Consider the following 20,896-nt stretch of genomic DNA (forward strand, 5'->3'; position numbering starts at 1 on the left):
CATACATGCGCTTCACATGTAATTAGAACTATTAGAAATCTGTGCACTGTTTCTTAAATATTTAACTAATTCTTGATTCAGCCAACTCTTAGAAAGACAGAATAGCCACTGGCTGATAATTTTCAGATTCTAATTAGACCAAACCTTGCAGTCAGAAGGTTGAAAGCTCAAGAGGAGAGAGGAACCCCAGTAACCTAGTTTTACACAATGCTGATCCTGTGAAACCAAGAGAAACACTTCATAAGGCATGACCTTGGTCTCTAAAAAGGACACACTAAAAACTGCAGGGATTTTTAACATGGAAGCCTTATTTATGCTATCTTGGTTAAAGTTAATGAGATGCAAAGAAATGTTAGTTTACCTACAGCTAACAGAAAGACTTAGAAGTTAACATGCAAGGATTGTAGGTGAGGTTGCAAGAGGGTTTAAAATGATTCCACAGCAAGCAATAGCCAGAAAACGACAGCAGTCAAACTCGAGATGTAGAGACCCTGGTGCTGCAACACTCACTCAAAGGGCTTCAGAAGGCGCTCGGTAACTCTTGGCAATCACAGAGATAATACGAATGAGGAAATTCTTTACATAACAGCAGAAGGGAAATTTCTTGTGCCTTTTATTCAAAATTTCTTGCCTTTGAAGATACTTTATATTTCATTTATGCTCAGTTCAATAAATTTATCTTATGAACATCAGGAATGACTTTAATCATAGTATTAATTTAATTTTACTTCTGCTCATCAATTTTATGTATAAAGCAGTTCATATGTTAAACAATATGTGAGCCAAAATAGGAATATAAGTCCTTCCTAATGAGGTATGCTGACAGCTGTTTAAAGGAAAATATAAAAAAATATACTTTAATTACCAGAAAGGACATAACACAAAGTGGTATTTAAAAATCTTTTAAAAATGATTACTATACAATTTCTAATACTGGCTTAGAATATGTGCTTTTTGATATGGCAATTCCAGTTCATTTAAAAAATCACAATATTATAGAAAATGTAGCATTCTTTTTACATACAAATACCTCTCTACTACCTTGGGCTCAGAACACTTAGAAGAGCAAGGGACATTATGTAATATAATACTCGCCCTATTTTGCTTTTTAAAGAAATAATACATTTATGTTTGTGTTGAAATGGTAGTTTTTTTTTCTTTTTTAGATTAGACTTAATGTAAAGGCCATAGAGTTAATTATTTGTGTTACCCTGAAAATGGAAATATTCTTTTTCCTACTCACAGTTGAGTTAAATGAAAATTCAGATTCTATCCCTTTCCTGTAATTCCTTGATGATATAACATTATCTCATAGCACAAGAGGTACGTAACAGTAGAAATACTTTAGACAATTTACTGGAATTTTGTTTCAGTTACTGAGGTAGAAATTGGCCATGTGTTTTTCCATTAAAAGATAAAAAAATTCATCTAAATGTATGGATTCAAAGACGTACATTTTTCTCATCAGCTGTTTAATCATAATTTCCAATCCAAAGACTGTATAGAAATTCACTCCTTGATGTGTGTTTTTTATTTACCATGACTTACACTGGTGAGAATGTTACAAAGTAACATTGTAAAACACGCTGAGAAAACAGGATGGACTGTGTCACAAACAGTTAATACAGTATTGAGATAAGTTTTCTGGTTTCTAAAGAAAAGGTACTTCAGAATACAGTGTGAATCTCACAAATAACTCTGACCGTTAAGTAAACAATAAAATTTTAATAAATAACATACATGAAAAACAAACATTTTTAAAAAATTACCTTATACCTAATAAAATAATTTCTCTGACGAAGATTTTAGTTGGATTCATCTTGGCATTGTTTAGTTATATAAAATGTTTCTACTGCACTTATTCTGATGAAATTCCACTGTTTTGGAATCACACGAGATGAAACCAACACAACTACAATATTGTGCCTTCTTGAAATGCTTCTATCCACCTGTAAGAGAAATTCGTTAGACTTGTAAAATGCAGTCATCCAACATATGGTAAGACAATTCTACAGACCACAGCTATTCTCTTGGATCCAATTACCCTAACAGTATATTTAAGATCTTTTCTATAGCAAATGAGAATTCTGTATGTATGAACTACCCTTTCATCTGGTAACTTGGACCAAAATTTGGCCTGAAGAGTGCATCTTTTATTTTTTTTTTAATGGTCAATTTAAAATGCAAATGGCATGTAAGTTATACCATAATAAATAAAAAGATTTTTTAAATGCCAAAAGTTTTCTTTAAAATTAACACATTTTAATATTCTGTAATATGAAAATATAGCAGCCCATGTGATATTAATAAACTCAAAGAGAAATTTATAAATTAGCCTGTATTAACTCTAAATAACAACTAAGCTGATTCTTTTCATCCAACTACATTCAACTCTCTTGAAGGGATTTCTATCTTGTCAACTATATAAGGAAAAGTTAGATATTCAAAAGTTCAACAGCTAATCATGAACACAAATAAAAATGATGAGAAATGTAATATCAAACAGAATTGTAGGCAATTATTATTTTATCCAAATAACTATTTTTTAAAGAAAAAATAGCTGTGTCATAATTTTAAATTATTCTTCAGTACCCAGAAGTAATCATTTAGATTAACAGCTATATATGGTTGGAAACCCTAATACAGACTGAAAAAAAAGGCTTATAGAGTATTTGTAATATAGTATCTGATTATTATTGAGGGGGAACATGTTTAATTCTGATACATTAGTTGTAACTACCTTAATAAAAGACAAGCCTTACTTAAAGCATTCTTTTAGATTTGCGTGTACTTTGAGAGCCTAGTGAGATAACATGAGCACCACTTGGTGAAAATAATGCGTATTTTTATTTTGAGGCCAAAATAAAAATCCAGTGAAAGGGAGGTGAACTGAATTGTTTTGTTCACAGAGGACCTCAGTTTCACAGAGATACTCTTCTCTATGTCAAGCAATCTCATGACATCTAAATAAATATTCTTTTTGGAATTTTAAAGAGACTATTTCAGCCACTTCCATCTAAAATGATATACATTTCCTTCTACTCAGTCACTGGAAATAGCCTAAGAGACTCTTAATGTGTTTGACCTTCTCCCCAAAGATATAAGTTGGCAAGCAGCTGTTTAAGCTCCTGCCGTTCCATGGCACGATTGACTCACTAGATTGCCAAAATCCCAGAATGTTTCAAAATAAAATTCTTCACCTCACTGGAGGAGAGGTCAAATACCTCTGCTTCCCTTCCTTGCAGCAAAGCAGCTTCACGCTGCTCCCTCAGAGGCCACGTGTACACAACATATTCTGGACAGAACTGCCTATTTTCTTTTCCTTTCTGCTTCCTGAAAATATTCCAGATACTCTTGCCTATCTTTAAAGCAATTCTAAAGAGTTTGAATGACATTTTAAATCTTTCTAAATGGGATCTCTGATTTATATTCTTCATTGATCCCATGCATGGAAGTAGGTTATTTTTAAAATCAATCATTTAAAGTAACAATCTGAAATTTCATGTATGAAAAAAAGGCTAAATTACGTACTTCTGAGCTGAGTGAGCATCATCTGCTTTGAATACATAAAATAGCATGTTTTTGTGCAGTAACTGAAACACTCTAGACTCTGAATTCTCATCTTTGACTTGAGTGACTGTGAAGCCTAGTAAAGGTTGACTCTCCAAAGCTGCCACATCCTAAATTTACAAAGACACAAAGGAAGACGGACTTTCAAAATGATACAAAATCCAGACCTGCGACTTTTTATCTGAAAAGCTCTAATTTAATTTCAAACAAACACACATACATAAAACAATGGTAATTCTAGCAACGAATTCACTTTTCATTTATTCAACAATATTTATTGGGCCACCCCCTCCCCACCCATCAGACAGACACTGCAGTAGACAGTTTCCAATGTGTTCATATTCACTGATTTCACATTATTTCCCTACAACCATGGGAAGTGAGTAAGTACATTACTTTCATTTTATGGATGCAAAAAACACAGCTCAGAAAGGTGACATACCCCAGTCTTACCAAACTTCTGCCTTTAGTGAAGTAGTCAGTAGTCACATGATATCCCCCAAACTTAACATTTTAACACTATGGAAAATTCCTAACATCTTTGAGTATCTTTAGATACAAAACAAGGACACTGTTCCTGTCAAAAACAACAGTAATATCTCCCCCTCTCAAAGCAAAGCAAAAGCGTAGACAAACTGATTAGGCAAACACTAATTATTTCTAGGTGGCACTATAAAACAAGACTCCAAATTATTCATGTTTACATTTCAGATCTTACCTCACTTGCAGCATATGTATATAGTACTTTATTTTTTATGACAAACCACAAGTGTTTCCAAGGTTTTTTATTGCCCTTTGATCTGTACAAGTAGCCACTCATAGAGGAATCTTCTGTGTTTGCTGATACCTAAATAAGCAAACCCCATACACAGTTTAATAGGTTTTAGACAAAATCAAAATTTAAAAAGACAAAATTGTTTTTGATCATTGATGCTGAAAGCAATAACCATAATAATATCGTGCTTAAGAATAAAACTGTTTATATTCAAAATCTGCTGCTGTACAGATTGAATATTGCGATTACCATGAGCATAAAATCCTTCCTTTTAGAAGGAATTCCAGAATTTTACCTGGTTTACCTGTGCTTGCATGTATAGGTTTCTTAGTGGGTTCCACTAGGTTTTCTGGGTTGCCAGGAGATGAATAACTTCAAATGACAAAAATGCCTTTTTAAAGCTGTGTTTTGGGGACAGTATATGTTGTTTATTGCTCTCATTTAGGGGTATTAGGGAAAATTCCTAAACCTTCCCACTTTGTTTCTAAGATAACTCTGGATTTCTACAAATTATATCAACAGATAAGTAAACAGGAAATTCTATTTTTGGGGGGAGGGGGTCATGCAGCTTATAGGAATCTTAGTTCCCTGGACAGGGATCAAACCCCTGCTCCCTGCATTGGGAGCTCAGAGTCTTAACCACTGGACTCCCAGCAAAGTCCCAAGTGGAAAATTTATATCTAATGTTAAATTAGAATGTCTATTAAGTGCAAGTAAATCTGTATACAGAAATAACATCTTATATAAGACGACCAAGTAATTAAAAAAAAGGAAAACTACAACATTTACATTCAAAAGAGGTTTCTCTTAAAATGCAGTTACACTGTGATACTACTGATACTAAGTACTTAGGTTAACTGTTGCTATCATTGCCCGAAATATTTTGTACATTGCTCTTTTGGAATATTTTACAATTAATTTAATAGCCATATAAGACTAATCACAATACTGAATAATCATACATAGTCCTCTATTATCTTTTTAAAAGAAAAATTAGTGTTAAACCAGTTTAATCACCTAATTCAAAAAATTTTCATTCTAATGATTCATTTAAAAAATAAGTGAAGTTATCGATTCAAGAGACACAGTCTGCCATTACTGAGCGTACTGAAGTTTTGTATGTATGTAATTCTAAAAGATGAATTTCTAAAAATGTACTGAACATCAATGGAATAAGAAAAAATTTTCCAATTCCTTAAAAAGTTAAACATAGGATTATTATATGATCAAGCAATTTCACTCCTAGGTATATAACCAAGACAAATGGAAGCGTTAAGTGCACATGGAAGTCTGTATACCAATGTTTACAGCAGCGTTATTCACAACAGCCAAAAGGTGGAACAACCCAAGTGTCCCTCAACAGATAAATGGCCAAGTTGTGGTATATATCGAAAAAGGAGTACTGTTCAGACACACAAAAGAAAGTGCTGATGCATGCTATAACTTGGCTGAATCTCAAAAACACTGTGCTAAGTGAAAGAAGCCAAACATTCAGGATCATATGTTGCATGACTCCTTTTCCATGACAGCTCCAGAAAAGACACGAGCAGGTTCACGGCTGCCAGGAGGTAGGGGGCACGGGCGCGGGTGGGGCTGATTATCTAATACACAGGGGGTGTTCTTACGCGGTGATGAAAAAGTTTTGAAACTGGAGCAATTCAGCAGCTACACATCACTGTGAATACACCAAATACCACTGAATTGTGTATCTTTAAACAGTTAATTATATGTCACATGAATTTCACCCCTGTTTAAAACAAAAGACAAAAAATCACAGGTTTCCAAGGAGACTACTTTGACTTGTATAGAACGTAATTAGAAAAATGAATTTCTCCTGTGTGGCCACAGAGGCGCAAAGGAATGGTTTTCAAACTTCGGCAAACATACACCTGAATCACTGAGAATGCTTGTTCAAGTTTCTGATTCCACACAGCTGGGCCCAAGAATCTGCATTCCTAGTGAGTTCCATGGTGGTGCTGCCGCCACTCTGGAGGACACTGAGAACCAGCGGAGTCAGGGGAGAAAGCAGAGGTTTGAAAGTGGAAGGCCCGTTTGTGTGCTTGGGTAGAAAGATGTACAAAAGCGGACTGGAATTAGGTTGAGTCTAGTCTATAGGCCATAAAGAGTTTTTGTAGCCAAAAACTCTGTGGAGTTCTGACTAAAGAGGGGAGCACGTGTCAGAATTATAAACAGTGATATCAACATGGAGAAGTGAAAAATTACAAAGAACTGAAAATTATTTCAGTTGGTTAAAAACTTCAAAGTTTTTGAATGTAGACTTAGATTCAGGAATTGTGTGATAGAAGAAAAAGAGTTAAGAGGTATTCACCTAGCCGGCTTATCCAGTTTCACATGAAACTTGGCAAATGGAACTGTAAATCCTATTCTTACTATTTCATGAGACTGGCTATAAATCACTTCCTAGTATTTCAACAGCCATGATGAAATATGCTCAACTTTATATGAGTAACATGATCTTGGTCAAATTTTTAGAGTTCCTTTCTTCTACTTTTCATGATGGAACACCTTGACAGCAAACAAACGAGAACAAAATTTAAAACACTACTTTTCCTGGGCACAAAATCAATTAATCAACTAACCAAAATAGGAGTGACTAGAAAGGCAGGACTATTTGATCTCTTGACATCGGCTGATTTAACACTTGACTTTGAGGAACTGGGACAGGATATCAGAGATGCATATGGATTTACTCCAGGGGCAGGTCAAGCTTTGTAGGTTATTAAAACTTAAAATTTTTTCTGTTAAGTTGAAGGAAGAACAACCAACTATCAGTGAACAATCTACTATATCAGTTTTATATAACCTACTAATGCCGAAAAAAAATAAGCCATGTAGATGAGTAAATGCTAACAAAATGCCCCCAATAGTTTATAGACTTCTTCCCTCTGATAAGGGGTCTCCTCAAAGTAATTTTAAAAATTAACATGAGTCCAACTTATCTTTACTTTCTATCACTGCTATAAAATGCTTTCCAAACCTTTCAACAGTCATTTTCTAAATGACTCAGGTCATAAGGGAGATAAGGGAGGCCTAAGCCATATCCATCTTCAGTATTAAAATGCATGTCTTAACAGTGGTAGGAAATGGCATCTTCCTTTATGAAAGAAAAACTAAAGTACTATCTGGGTATGAATAATTCAGCCTCTATCAAGTTGCAAGTTTAATGGAAACACTTACTTCTTTAAGAGCAGCTGGGATTTTTTTCTGTTTCCTCCCTGATGGAATACTATGTAAGACTGATGATAAGGCGCTGGAAGGAGATTTGTGATTTCCAGGGGATCCAAACTTAGGAGAGTGCTGGTGATCTAAAACAGACCAGGTATACTTATGGAACCAACGGTAAACATTCTGCAATTCAATTTAATCCAAGTCAATAAACACTGTTGTGCAAAATATCCACGGAAGGATACTTAAGAGACTTGTGTCACTGAGGCTCCCAGGAAAGGAAGCCAAATGGGTGGAAGTTGAGTGGGAGGAAGACTTTCCACTGTCTATTTTTTACTTTTTTCAACTGCAAACCATATGAGAGAACTGCCCCGTTATGCCTTCAGAATTCTGAAACATGTTCATGTACTACCAACTTGAAAAACTAAATCGAAAAAACTTCTCTCCTGACTTAAAAAAAAAACAACAAACTAACAACATCACTTAGTATCTAATATATGACCAAATAGCATTACATAAAATTTTCGAAAAGAGACTATAAGGCAAGAGGAGGCAGTAATTAATTTTGACTGCAGACGTTCAAGGAAAGCTGAAGCTGGCATCAAGGTATAAGTAGGAATCTGGCAAGCAAAAAGAGGAGGAAGAACACTTCGTGAAGAAAAGTCAGCATAAGCAAAAGCACAGAGATATGAAATTAGATCATCTATTTGGAGGTGAAGGTAGAAAAAAGAGGACTGGTTCTAAGGACTGTCTTTTAGGCAGTGGGAAATTAAAAGCCTTCTGGGCTGGGAAGTAGACTCAATTTAGAAAACTAAAGGTGACAGTAGGAAACGGGAAGGTTTTGCAAGAGAAAAACCTGTTAGGAAAGTAGGACAGTAGTCAGATGAAAGATAATGAAGGCTTTGTTAGGGTGGAGATGCAGAAGTTAAGAGCAGGACAGATTTTTCGAAGATAAATTTGACAAGATTTATTGACCAAATGGGTGATAAAGGAGTATTCAACAATGGATTTTGAATGTTTGAGCCTACATTAGCTACTCACAGAACAGAGGGAGGAACATAAGGCTGGCAGAAGATCAGATGAATGTTTCTTTTTGGAAAATGTGTACAGAAAATAACAAACAATTCCTCTATTAATGTATGGATTTTGAAATAGCATGTCATCCAGTTTTATTCACTTAGACATTCTCATCTGCTAATGAAAAGCTATTCTTCATTGCCATGAAGGATCATCTTTTAAAAGTTTAGATTCTCTAAGTTTCAGGAATTCTAACTAAAGGATCTTTTCTCAAAATGTAGACCTGAGCTGCATTCATCTTAACTGGAGGAATGGATACTTGCAGGCAGATATAACTCATCATTTTGTAGCTGGTAAAAAGCTGCACATTTAGATTTAGAATAAAACCTCACACATCAGTCCAAGTGAATAGAATAAGGCTAACAAAGTGCCACTTGGTATGTTTTCATAGAGAACTACTTGACTGATAGATAAAAATGAGTTGTAATACACATAGATGTGAAACTAGAGACTTGAAAATTACTCGGAAGCTAAAGTTCCCTTGTAACTGTTCGAAGCATTTCATCCTGTGATTATACTTCTACAATAGAATCCTTAGCAAAACCCTTTTTTGAATAAAAATAAGTTTCACTGCAACCTTTCCTGGAATCATCACAAAATATGAGTGAAGAAAGCTTAACTATCCAGTGCTATGTGACACCTAGAGGGGTGGGAGATGGAAGGAAGTTCAAGAGGGAGGGGACATTTGTATACCTATGGCTGATTCAAGTTGATGTATGGCAGTAACCGACACGAAACTGTAAAGCAATTATCCTCCAAGTAAAAATAAATAAATTTAAAAGAAAAGAAAAAGAAAGCTTAACTAAATTAAGAAAGCAAGATACTTAATATTTTGAGAGAAGTATCACCAATTATATTGCTAACAGGCCCTATGATGATTCTTTTAGAAGGTTTTTTGCAAGCATCTGGGGCATAAAGGAATTTTCAGTTAAATCTTTACTTATACATTACCTAATTTCTGCAGTTCTTGGAAACAGTGTTCACATACTCTTGCTGGCTGATTTTTCAGGTAATCTAAGCCATACTTGTTTGATGAACAAGCTTGGCATACAATCTGCAAACACATTGGAATTATTTCATTTCATTTAGAATAACCTTTGTATCTAAACCATCAGGCACAATTTATAGCTCAGTCTCCTTTTCAAAACCTGTTCATAGTCATTGAGTCTCAATAACCACTCAGCAGAGGTATGTAGGGAACTCACACACAATACCACATTTGAAGAGGCCACAGATTATCACTGATTGCTTATGACAGATAATAACATACTAATGGAGTTAACAGGTGCAAAATGTTTAGAACGGTGCCTGGTGGGTAGTAAGTGCTTTGTTAGCTGCACTGTCATCACCGTCATTGCCATCATCGCTGCTGCAACCATGAACACCTCTGCTGTACCTCTTCGTAGTGTCTGGACTGTACTAAATGTTCTCTAAATAACATCCATTAAATCTTTACAGTCACTCTCTGATTTCATTGTTACTATGCACATTTTACTGATAATGTTATGAAAACTTAGAAACATCACAAAGGGTAACTTCAACACTGAAAGTTTCCTCCTGTTAAGAACGTAGTATTGGGACAACTGTAGTTTCAACAATTACCTATAAATGTGAGCATCTATTTAATTGTGAATTTGTTAGTGTTTTTTTTTTAATGAACATGTTCTACTATTGACATCCTAAAGTAATCTTGGGGTAGAAGGAGTAAGTTTCCTAACAAGATTGCCTCATGCTAAATGTTTAGGGGCAGATACCGGTCATGAGACAGTATCTCTTTCCTCCCTACCCTACAATGGTTTACAAGGGGAAATACACTTCTTCACCATGTACAGCATGGAGCTAATGAAAATCACAAGGGAAGTGAGTGTGATCCTCTCCAACCTTTCCGCAGGCCCGGCAGTGATGTCGTCTCCAGGTGAGAGTAAATTCACTGGTGCAGATCATACACATGGTGGCCCTGGTATCAGGAATCCAGATGGGAGCCTTAGATCCAAGAGGACTAACCTCGTCTTTATTTTCTGAGTCAGCCTGTAGAAGAATGACTTCTGATTATTTCTAGGCACACTGCCTGCTACAGCTCCAATCTTTTTATTTTGCACTGGAGGCTCACAATGCTGATGGTATCATTAAGGATGTGGATGAAACAGGAACAATCGTATTTTTCATCTTCTCAGGACATTAAGATTAGCTACATTCCAACAATCCTCTAGTGCAAAACTGTACTACCATTGCCTGTGGTAGTGCAATGACAGCTGATTAGTTTCTTCCTCAAACTACACTACTGTATTTTCTACAGTGAGGTTTTATAATTAGAAAAAATATGAATGCCCTATATACTATCCTAGACTTGTAGACATTAATAGAATAAACATTTAGGCTCTGAAATTATGCACATACCCAATCCTTCTGTGAAGCATATGCTGCTTTTCTAAACCCCTGGGAAAAGTTTAAGGTGAAATGGTTTGAAATGCACTTAAAAAACACACAAAGGAAAAGACAATACCTCATCAAGACTCCGACTAGGACAGAATGTGATTCTTTTCTTGGCATACTCTTCTATTGACCTGGAAATGGCTTCGAGCCATTCATCCCTTTCTGGGGCAGAACTGTTGGGGGCAAAAGAGGTTCTATCAGCCAGATGTCAGCTCTTATTCTTTGCCTTTTTCTTACTTTTTTTCCTTCTGCCATGGCAACAGAGTCCACCACCCTCCAACAATGTGAGTCACAGGCAACAACTTGGAGGTTTCTGGGCACAAATAACCAGCGGGCATTTAAAGAACATATGGCATTTTAGCAAACACACTTTTCTTCTTTCCAAAGATACCACTTTCTAAAACTGAATGGCTTTGGAAGTCTCCTAAATTTGGAGGTATTTTTGTTCGATTTAAGGGCTATTCATGCAATTAATAATTGTGATTACTTATATAACCAAGGAGCTTCCTGAGATATAATCCTAGCTTTAAAAATATTCCAAGGAATCAAGTTTCAAATCCAAATTTACAACACAGAATACTAAATATTTTTAGGTTACTAAATACTCTAGAAAGGGCACTAGAGTAAAGGAAACATATTTTTGGTGTCATAAACAGAAGCTGAAGGCGTGGTTAATAAGGTAGAGAGCCTTCAGTGGTTATTAGGGCTCCTCTACCAATTCAGTCCATCACATTTTCTGTTCTTATCCTCCGTTCATCAGGAAGCGTGTGACTCAGATATAAATAGAAATGGGCCAAATAGGGGGATAGCCTGCTCAGAAAAATGCGTTCTTATTCTACGTTTTTGCAAAGAGGCCCTCTAAAAAAATTCTATGGTGACTCAGAATCATTACCGATATTGGTGCATTTGTTTTGCAAACTCAGGAGGGGAGACACATTTTAGGTATTGTGTGTGTGTGTGTGTGTCTTTGTAGAGAGAAAGAGAATTTAATAATAAATGTAAAACTGTATCATAATAAAAATCCATTATAATAATGGGAACGTTACTGTGTAAGAAAATGTGTGTTTTCTTATTTTTAAGAGAAGCATACTCAAGTATGCAGGAGTAAAATGACCTGATATTTGCCATTTGTTTTAAAGTACTTTTAGAAAATAGGAAAATCTGTGGCAGAACCTTGGTAATTTGAGTCTTAGTGACCCAATATGCAGGTTTGTTGTAGTCCTCATTCTAATTTTAAGTGCATAAATTTTAAGTAATGACTTTAAAAGGAAAAATTCCATCATAAAAAATTATACAAATAGGCATATTTTGATGAATCCAGAGCACATCAAGGAGATAACTTTAACCCTCCCCACCATAATCATTCTCAGAAATGAACTTTCTAACTAAATGGCTTCAGTACCATTTAGAAAATGCACTCATACAGATATTAAAAGGAAGGCATCCAGTTTACAAACAAAATTTTAAAACTAGTATATTTTTCAAAGTTTCATTATATATCATAACCAAAATAAAATAGAAATAGCCTCTATCTCTCTAAACCAAACCCAACCCACCTCAGTTACCTCTACTATTCCACCATCACTGTCCCACTAGCTGCCGCTAATTTAACATTGACCACATTATCAGCCAGTTGTGCTGAATGCTCTCTGTGCAAATGCCATCACACCTCATATCCTCAGAGGAATCTCTCTCTCCAATCCCAATTTCACACCCCATCTCCATCTATAGAAAAGCAATGTGAAGATTTGAACCGTTAGATAATTTGCTTTAGATAATATGATGCTCAGGATGCTCAGGTGCTCAGTCCTGTCTGACTCTCTGTGACCCCATGGACTGGAGCCCACCAGGCTCCTCTGTCCATAGGATTCTCCAGACAAAAATACTGGAATGGGTTGCCATTTCCTTTCCAACGGATCTTCCCGACCCAGGGATCAAACCTGTATTTCTTGCATCGGCAGGCAGATTCTATACCTCTGCGTCACTTGTAATGCCTTAGATAACAGGCTGCTGTAATAAATGGTGACTTGGTATCAGACCCAGGTGTAGCTAAGGATGGAACCCTTCACCACCAGGCCATCTCTAGCCCCTGTTCCTGTCCTCTGAAGAGTTGTGCTATGAGAACACGGGCCCAGGTTCTGGGTAAACATTCATAAAATATTACTGTCCCCCCGCCTTCTCTCCTTCCCCAACTTTTCACTGGAAAAGGTAACAGAAAGCAGAGAGACAGATGGCTAATGTGAGGATTGCTGTCTGATTTTTCTGGAGCCCTGGGAGCATGTGGAATGTGATTCGACTGCAAATCATGTCACATATGCTGTTCTTTCATTCGGTTATTCCTGGCTTTTTCTTGTGTGGGCTTCTGCCAAAACAATGTTTATCAGCTCTTGATAAAACACGTCTCAGAGACCACACACATTTGCCTCGAGCATCAAGTGCAGACATTCTAGCCCTGCTTTTGTGACATGGTTAAAAGAAGAATCAGCATCTTCCTCCTATGAAAACACAGTTAAGACAAGTATTCTTTTCTTTATGGTATGTGGACACTACCAGAAAGCAAATTTGCATCAACCAAGCACCTTTTCACCACTGACTGGAAAGAATTTCTAAGGGAAAAAATTCTCCAATAGAAGGGATTTCTGGGTGCTCGACCTGACAGACCATGGCCTTCTTGTGTTAACTGTGGGATGCTACTTTGGGGTCCAAACACCCCACCATTTCAGTTCACTTGAGTAACATTTACTGGGAGCCTCCTATGGCCCAGGGATAATGCTGTGAATCGGGCACAAGAGTACCCTTCACTTCCAAGTGCTGACACCCAACTGAGGTGAGTCCTAAGAACAAGTAATCACCGTACAATACAGTAAGGGTAAAGTAGATAAGTAACGCAGAAATAGTAAACTACCTTATTTGGGTAGCAGAGGAGGCTTTGCAGAGGTGATGACTAATGTGCGACTGGAAGAATTACAGGATCTAACCAGGGAACTCTGGGGTCTTCCTGTGCACTCCCAGTCAGTCTGCTACCTTCGGTCACCACCTCTAAACTGATGACTCCCCAGGACATGCCTCCAGTCCAGTCTCCCTTCTGACATCCAGCTCCTGGCATAAACTACCTCTGTGCTGGCTGATGACTTATAGGCAACTTGCTCAATATGCACCTGTGTGCCTCTGCTCAGTCGTGCCTGACTCTTTGAGACCCCATGAACTGGAGCCCACCAGGCTCCTCTGTCCATGGCATTTTCCAGGCAAGAATACGGGAGCAGGTTACCATTTCCTTCCCCAGGGGATCTCCCACATTCACATCTGAACCTCAATTCCTGATTTCTCCCCAAAGCTCCCAGTTACCTATCGCAGCAACCTGATACACTGTCCAGGCTAAAGACTCAATCTTACTGCCTCTCTCATTTCCTATGTCCCACTACTCACCGCCTTCAGTTCCCTCTCAAACTATCCTCCACAGAGTAACCAGATATTCTTTTTAAAACGCCAATATGATCACATCATTCCTTTGTATAAACCTCCCAGTGGTTTCCTGTGGCTCTTAGGCTAAAGACCAAAATCCACAAGACAGTTCTGCGTAATTTTTCTCCTTGTCCCTTCAGGTTTATCTCGGCTCACTCTCCCTCTCATTTGCTATGTTCAAGACACAGTGGCTTTTCAGTTCTTTGAACACGCCATGCCGCCTGCTCCACCTCAGGATCTTCGTTCCCACCACTCCCAGTGGCCAAGAGCCCCCTCTTTTTCTCTTTGTCAAGCTATCTAACTCCTACTTACCCTTCATACCTCAACAGACACAGGACCTGAGGGAGGCTATCCCTAACTGCCCTTTCTCCATCAAATCTAACTGAAGGCCAGACCTCAGTCTAACCATAGTCCAGACCTCACCATCGACAGCCTCCTATCCGGTCTTCCAACTTCTACTCTAGCCTCTGGTGGCCTGTCATCTACAGAGCAGACAGTGTGCTTTTTTAAAATTGAAAAATGAGGTCACACCAATTCTTGGCTTAAAACCTTTGGATAGTTTTCCATCACACTTAAAAATTCAGTGATCTTACTAGATCATTCTAGGAGCCAGGTCTGATAAAAACACACATAATCTAGATATATAACTGATAGGCAACCAAAGAAAGAAAGACTGACCATCATTTTCTGAATTGTTTAATTTTTAATAAACAATGTTTATCAAAGCACATTTTAGTTAGAAAACTTAAGAACAATTGAAAACTTAACTTCCCTATAAGCATTTCCTCTTTGGATCTTTGAAAATAAATTTCTTGATTTTAAGAACCAAGCTGAAGTATTCACCAGGAACCTGATATACCAGAACTTGATATTCTTTGCATTTTTTGTGCTAATTCAAGAAAGAAAGAAAAGAAAGGGGAAAAATCACATAGTTTCAGGTGATCAAACTTTTTTCTCACTTTCTTAAAAAAAAAAAAAAAAAAATTTGGCTGCACGGCTCGGCTCATGGGATCTTAGATCCCCGACCAGGTATTGAACCTGGGCCCTGGGCAGTGAAAGCGTGGAATCCGAACCACTGAGCAACCAGGCAAGTCCCCTACTTTCACATTTTAAATACTGATCTGGAGGATGCTTCAAGTACTCCCTCCCTTGACAGAGCTCTGCTTGCTCTAGCCAGTATCTGGGAAGCACGTGACAAACCCAGAATACAAGAGTTTGTCTTCTCCTGGCATCCTGAGATTTAGTATCAGACAGCAGTGGCCTTTCTATTTCAGAAGAGTGACACGACCCAGGGAGCTGCTCCTGTGGTCTCACTTGGGAAGTCGGCACATTTGGTCTGAGGCCTTGACATCCACGGACATAGGCAACATTAGAACAGTTAAAAGAATGAATTTTAGTGTCAGATCCAAATTTCAGCTCCACTGGCTCTGCTACTTAATAGCTGGTTGACTTTTTTCACCATAAAATGGGTATAATAGTAGTAACTCACCTAAAAAAGTTATTGTGAAGATTTAATGAATTAATACACAGAAAGTACTCAGGATAGTCCTGAGCACAGAGTAAGCACCATGTAAGGGTTTGCTGCTATTTTGATTACATCAGAGGTGAAGTCTGAGAGCCACGCAGACTTGTTATCCAGATCTGGCAGTCGAGCAAGCTAGAGCTGTTGGTGTCTTTGCCTTCACCAGTCAAATCCTGCCAGACAGCCACTCCTGGCACCTAGCCAAACCTGAATAATGTACCTGTATGAGTCATACAGTTTCAGGATTCCTCAGCACTTGATTTACATTATGGTCATATATTTTGCAGTACACATAAATCACTGTAGGTTTCTATTGGAGGCAAAGTGGTATTAAAATAACAACAGAATTAAAACCAAAAAAAGTTCCGTTCATATCCTGACTTTGCCAGCAATGGACAACTCAATTTTTCTGTAACTTGGTCTTCCTCACTTTTATGACACCTACCTCAATAGATTTGTTATGACCTTGGAATGTTACATGAAGACTTCCTTGTAAAATATAAAGCGCTAGATGTTTTAAAAAAACATTGCATATCACTGTAGAAGGATTTGAAATACCCACTTCAAAAACAATGATTGGCAAAGCACTTTTTAGCATTATTACTCCATTCAGAGGGACATTTTAATATTTGTGCTTCCAGCATCCTACTGTATCAGCTCTCAGACATTCCCCCTACACGGTAAATCAAGAGTAAACTGCATGGGGGACTCCCTGATGGTCCAGTGGCTAAGACTCCTCATTCCTAATGCTGAGGGGCTGGAATCTCGTTCCTCTGGTAAGGGAACCAGATCCCACATGCTGCAATGAAGACCTGGCGCTGTCAAATAAATTAATAAAAATAAATTTAAAAAAGAAAAAGTAAACTGCATGGTATTAGGATAGAAAAGAAGGGGGAAAAATAAGTCTAGTTGTTAACCTTAATGTGAAAAATGTTGCAGGTATCTGAGCCTATAATACTGGCAAATATTTATATGTATTTGTAAAATGTACCTGGCTGAGAGGATGAAGGAACGTTCTACACTTTCGATCTTAAGTTCATTCTGATATGCTTCTTGGGTGGGTTTTCTGACCTGGAAGAAAGCAAAACGAACTGAGCAGACATTTCCTATGGAAAACCTCATCTCTGATGTGCAGGTAAAACTGCCCAATGCTCTCCCTCATCTGCTCCAGAAGAATGTAAACACCCACATACTCAAAGGCCCAACTTTACCATCTTCAGGCCTTTGCTCACCCTATTCCCTCTTCCAAGAATGCCTTTCCCCACATCTCAGTGTGGCCAGATGTGACGTACTCTGTTAAGATTCTTGGCTCTTCCTCCAAAAAGACTTCCTCAAGTCTCACTCTTTTCTCACTGCCAACTATCCCTCCACCATGTCCCATGAAAAGCTACACGTTCTTTATTTTCTGAGCTCCCACAAACTTTGTGCCTTTACAGTGATTATTTATTACCATCTATTTTATAGGTGTTGATATGCAGTGTATTTGCTTCCCCACTAGTTGCTAAACTCATGGGGGTTTAGAGCAAAGGTGGAGACAAAAGAATCCTGCTTCAATTCATCTTTGTATTTTTCACTAAGTCATTAACATGTTTTGTTTATAGCAGTTCTCAGGAAATATCTTGTAACTAAATTAATATACGAGGGAAAAAATGAATACGTGAACACATGAACAGGAACACATGGAGACAGGAGAGAGAAGGATTATGAGAAAATGATCATTGTAGGGATTTTTCTCTAAATACATCTGGGTTAATATATATATATATATCTTCTAACAGATGCACAGACCTTCATTCCAGCCAATGATAGCATGTTGTTCAGTTTGTACATCCCAGACTGCACTGGTGTTGTATACAACAGGGCATCATTAAACTGAAAGTAGAAACATTTCATAGGACAAAGTAAAGCAAGAAATTTTATCTACAAAGATACTGGTAAGACACAGGAATAAAGGAACAAAATTACCTCTTTGCTTCAAACTCTCTCAATAAAATACTTAGATTCTGCTTATAAAATCAGAACCACCTAGGATGTTCTATTAGTATATCACTAGAAGGCCATTTCTGGAAAATGCGCTTTCTGAGTTCTATAAGAAATTTGACATTTTCTGAATTCTAAATCCCACTAAGGAACTATAATCTGCCAAAACAAAACACCGACAGAATCAATTTTTCCAAATCAGACATGAAATAAACTAGATTCAAAAAGGAAGTAAATTTCTACTTATGCGCCATACAAGACTTTGTTTCCTATATTTGACATGCAAATAAGCACTCCAGACAGTCAAAGATCCCACTAAAACTGCTATTTGAATGTGCCAAGCTTATCTGGCCTGAACAGAGGTCTCCTTTCCCTAAGCAATTACCCCTGCCTTGGGTTCAACAGCAACACACATGGCCACTTACCAGGAAAAACATTCGGGGCTGCATGACCTTCCGAGACAGCTTCATCAGAATTCCTTCTTTGAGAAAAACCTGATTCATCCAAACGAACGCCCATTTAGTACCATCACAACTACAATACATGTATACATGTAATTTCCTTTGCAACCTTCTTTACCCAGATTTTTTGTGTGGAGGCTGGGTAGCATAGTTTCCTTGTGGCTTTTTACAGCCATGGTTTCGTTTAAAACCCTTAAAGTCATTTAGGAATTGAATAAGCCAGCAGAATTCTATAAAGCCAATATTGACCCCAGGGGTACCATGTGATCTAAAATGTAATTGACTGAGTGTGTACTTTATCCCGAGGCTGAGCCAACATCCTGACAATTGCACTTTGTAAATTTCCTGAATTCATTCCCTCAGCCACTTTTGTGCTCCAGGAAGAGCATCAGAACACCAATAATTTTCCCCTCCTCTCAAAATTCACTCTTACATTAAAAATTTGAAATGAAATTGTCTTTAACGCTGTGTGAGGTCAGCTAGGATTACACAATAAAACGATCCTATTTAATCAGATACTCTGTGGGGTCCACTGCCATTCTCCTAATTGAATTGGACTTCTTGTTACAGTGACTTAAATCATGCATGTTTTTAAAGGATAGAATGAAGGCAGTTAATCCAGATTGGGTCACTGAAGACTAACAATAACAAAAAACCTATTTTCATAACTCAAATGAAAATAGTTACAAATGGTGACTAAATCCATTGTATTAAGCTTGTAAAAGGCAATCTAAAACACTCACCCGTCCAGGCTGAACTATTTCATGGTGTCCATTTAAGCTGTACTGAATTTGCATAAGTTTCTGGAAGTTGTCCTACAGAAAGAGAATGCAGAGCATATGAAGGCATAAGCTCCCAGGTACAACAGTACAACAGCCACTGAAATGAAGATACTTACTCCTTGCTTCATGGTGTCATTGGCGTGGTTGGCTACCTCTATAACAACAGCAAGGGCATCTAAAACACGCAGGAACAGAAGGGGCATTTGATCACCATCATTACCAATGAAATGCAACATTGACCAATTCCAGGTAACAAGACGGCTAGTGGAAGAGCTCAGTTAACTGTGCGTGGGCAGAAATATACATGGTGAAGTTCGATGAGAGCAAAACCAAGGGAAAACAGGCAAAAACAGTACTTATGAAAAGAAATGAGCCAAAGACAGACTCTGAAGACACATTATAGGGAATTCCCTGGCAGCCCAATGGTTAGGACTGCCATTGCAGGGAGTACGGGTTCAACCTCTGATCAGGGAGCCAAGAACCGATAACCATGCAGTCTGGCCAAAACCAAAACAGACACATTATAGACCATGCATATCAGCAGCAGGGAGTCAGGATTGTTTTGCACTGAGATTTGAGCTGTTGGAGACCACAAGGATATGAATAGGATTTAACTGGAAGCTGAGGACCATTCCAGGATAAACTGCCTTGACAGACGAGGATCCTGAGATAGGAAATCAGAATTATGAGAACCTTCGATTTAAGAAGGTCAGGGCTTAGCTGTCTTCTCTTAGTCTGATCCCAAGAGGGAAAAATGCCACATGGAAGCATACTGTATCTTAGGAAATTACACACATTATTTTGTGAGTTGGGTTACTGAGCCTCACCTGTGTTTTATTCTTTTTATTAACTTTTTGCCTTATATCAAATGTTTCTGAATGTCTCACTCAGTCTTACCATCTTCATTATACATATAAAGGAAAAAGTGTCCCTTGTCTCCTTTCGGGCCATGGCTGTTCTCAATACAAGACAGCAGTGTTCCCCTAGGGAATGCCTGGATATGTGTAAGATAACTTCTGTTTGTCACAATGATGGGAAGGTCCACTGGCCTTTCGTGGGAAGGAGCCAGGGATGTTAAATATCCTGCAATGCTAATTAGCAATCCCCACAAAGAAAGCTATCCCATAGGACAGCAGCACTTCCACAGAGAAAAACTGGCAGAGTGTTCGAGAGGGAAGCATACTCTCCTGAGCCGGGTGTGCCAGTGACAGTAACTGTCAATGAAAGGATTATTTTTTTAAATCGATTTCTGGAAAAGGTTTGAGGTTTTTTTTTTGGACCAGCTACTATACCTACTGGGATTCCCTAATGGCTCAGATGCTAAGAATCTGCTGGTAATCTGCAGGAGATCCAGGTTTGATCCACAGATTGGAAAGATCCCCTGGAGAAGGGAATGGCTACCCACTCCAGTATTCTTGCCTAGAGAATTCCATGGACAGAGGAGGCTGCTGGGCTACAGTCCACGGGGTCACAAAGAGTTGGACATGACTGAGGGACTAACTATACCTTCTAAGGGATACTCTTTCTGGTATCGACCCTGGAGGTTTCTGTAGCCTTTAAATATATTATGGGGCTTTCCTGGCAGTACAGTGGGTAAGAATCCACCTGCTAATGTGGGGAACATGGGTTCGATCCCTGATCTGGGACG

General features: G+C 37.9%; 1 protein-coding gene across 1 annotated transcript in view; it reads right to left on the minus strand.

Moving 5' to 3' along the window:
- Positions 1-1,912: 1,912 nt before the first annotated feature.
- FGD6 (FYVE, RhoGEF and PH domain containing 6) overlaps positions 1,913-20,896 on the minus strand; it is a 103,512-nt gene continuing 84,528 nt past the window's right edge. The window contains exons 10-21 of the mRNA XM_052640900.1: positions 19,365-19,423; positions 19,210-19,281; positions 18,431-18,499; positions 17,814-17,897; positions 17,017-17,096; positions 11,112-11,214; positions 10,490-10,636; positions 9,560-9,662; positions 7,544-7,671; positions 4,289-4,417; positions 3,532-3,680; positions 1,913-1,949 (exon numbers count right to left, since the gene is read on the minus strand). Coding sequence (XP_052496860.1) covers positions 1,913-1,949; positions 3,532-3,680; positions 4,289-4,417; positions 7,544-7,671; positions 9,560-9,662; positions 10,490-10,636; positions 11,112-11,214; positions 17,017-17,096; positions 17,814-17,897; positions 18,431-18,499; positions 19,210-19,281; positions 19,365-19,423 — 1,160 coding nt within the window. The remainder of the gene's footprint in view (positions 1,950-3,531; positions 3,681-4,288; positions 4,418-7,543; positions 7,672-9,559; positions 9,663-10,489; positions 10,637-11,111; positions 11,215-17,016; positions 17,097-17,813; positions 17,898-18,430; positions 18,500-19,209; positions 19,282-19,364; positions 19,424-20,896) is intronic.

This window comes from Budorcas taxicolor, chromosome 5, assembly GCF_023091745.1.
Source record: "Budorcas taxicolor isolate Tak-1 chromosome 5, Takin1.1, whole genome shotgun sequence".
NCBI lineage: Eukaryota > Metazoa > Chordata > Mammalia > Artiodactyla > Bovidae > Budorcas > Budorcas taxicolor.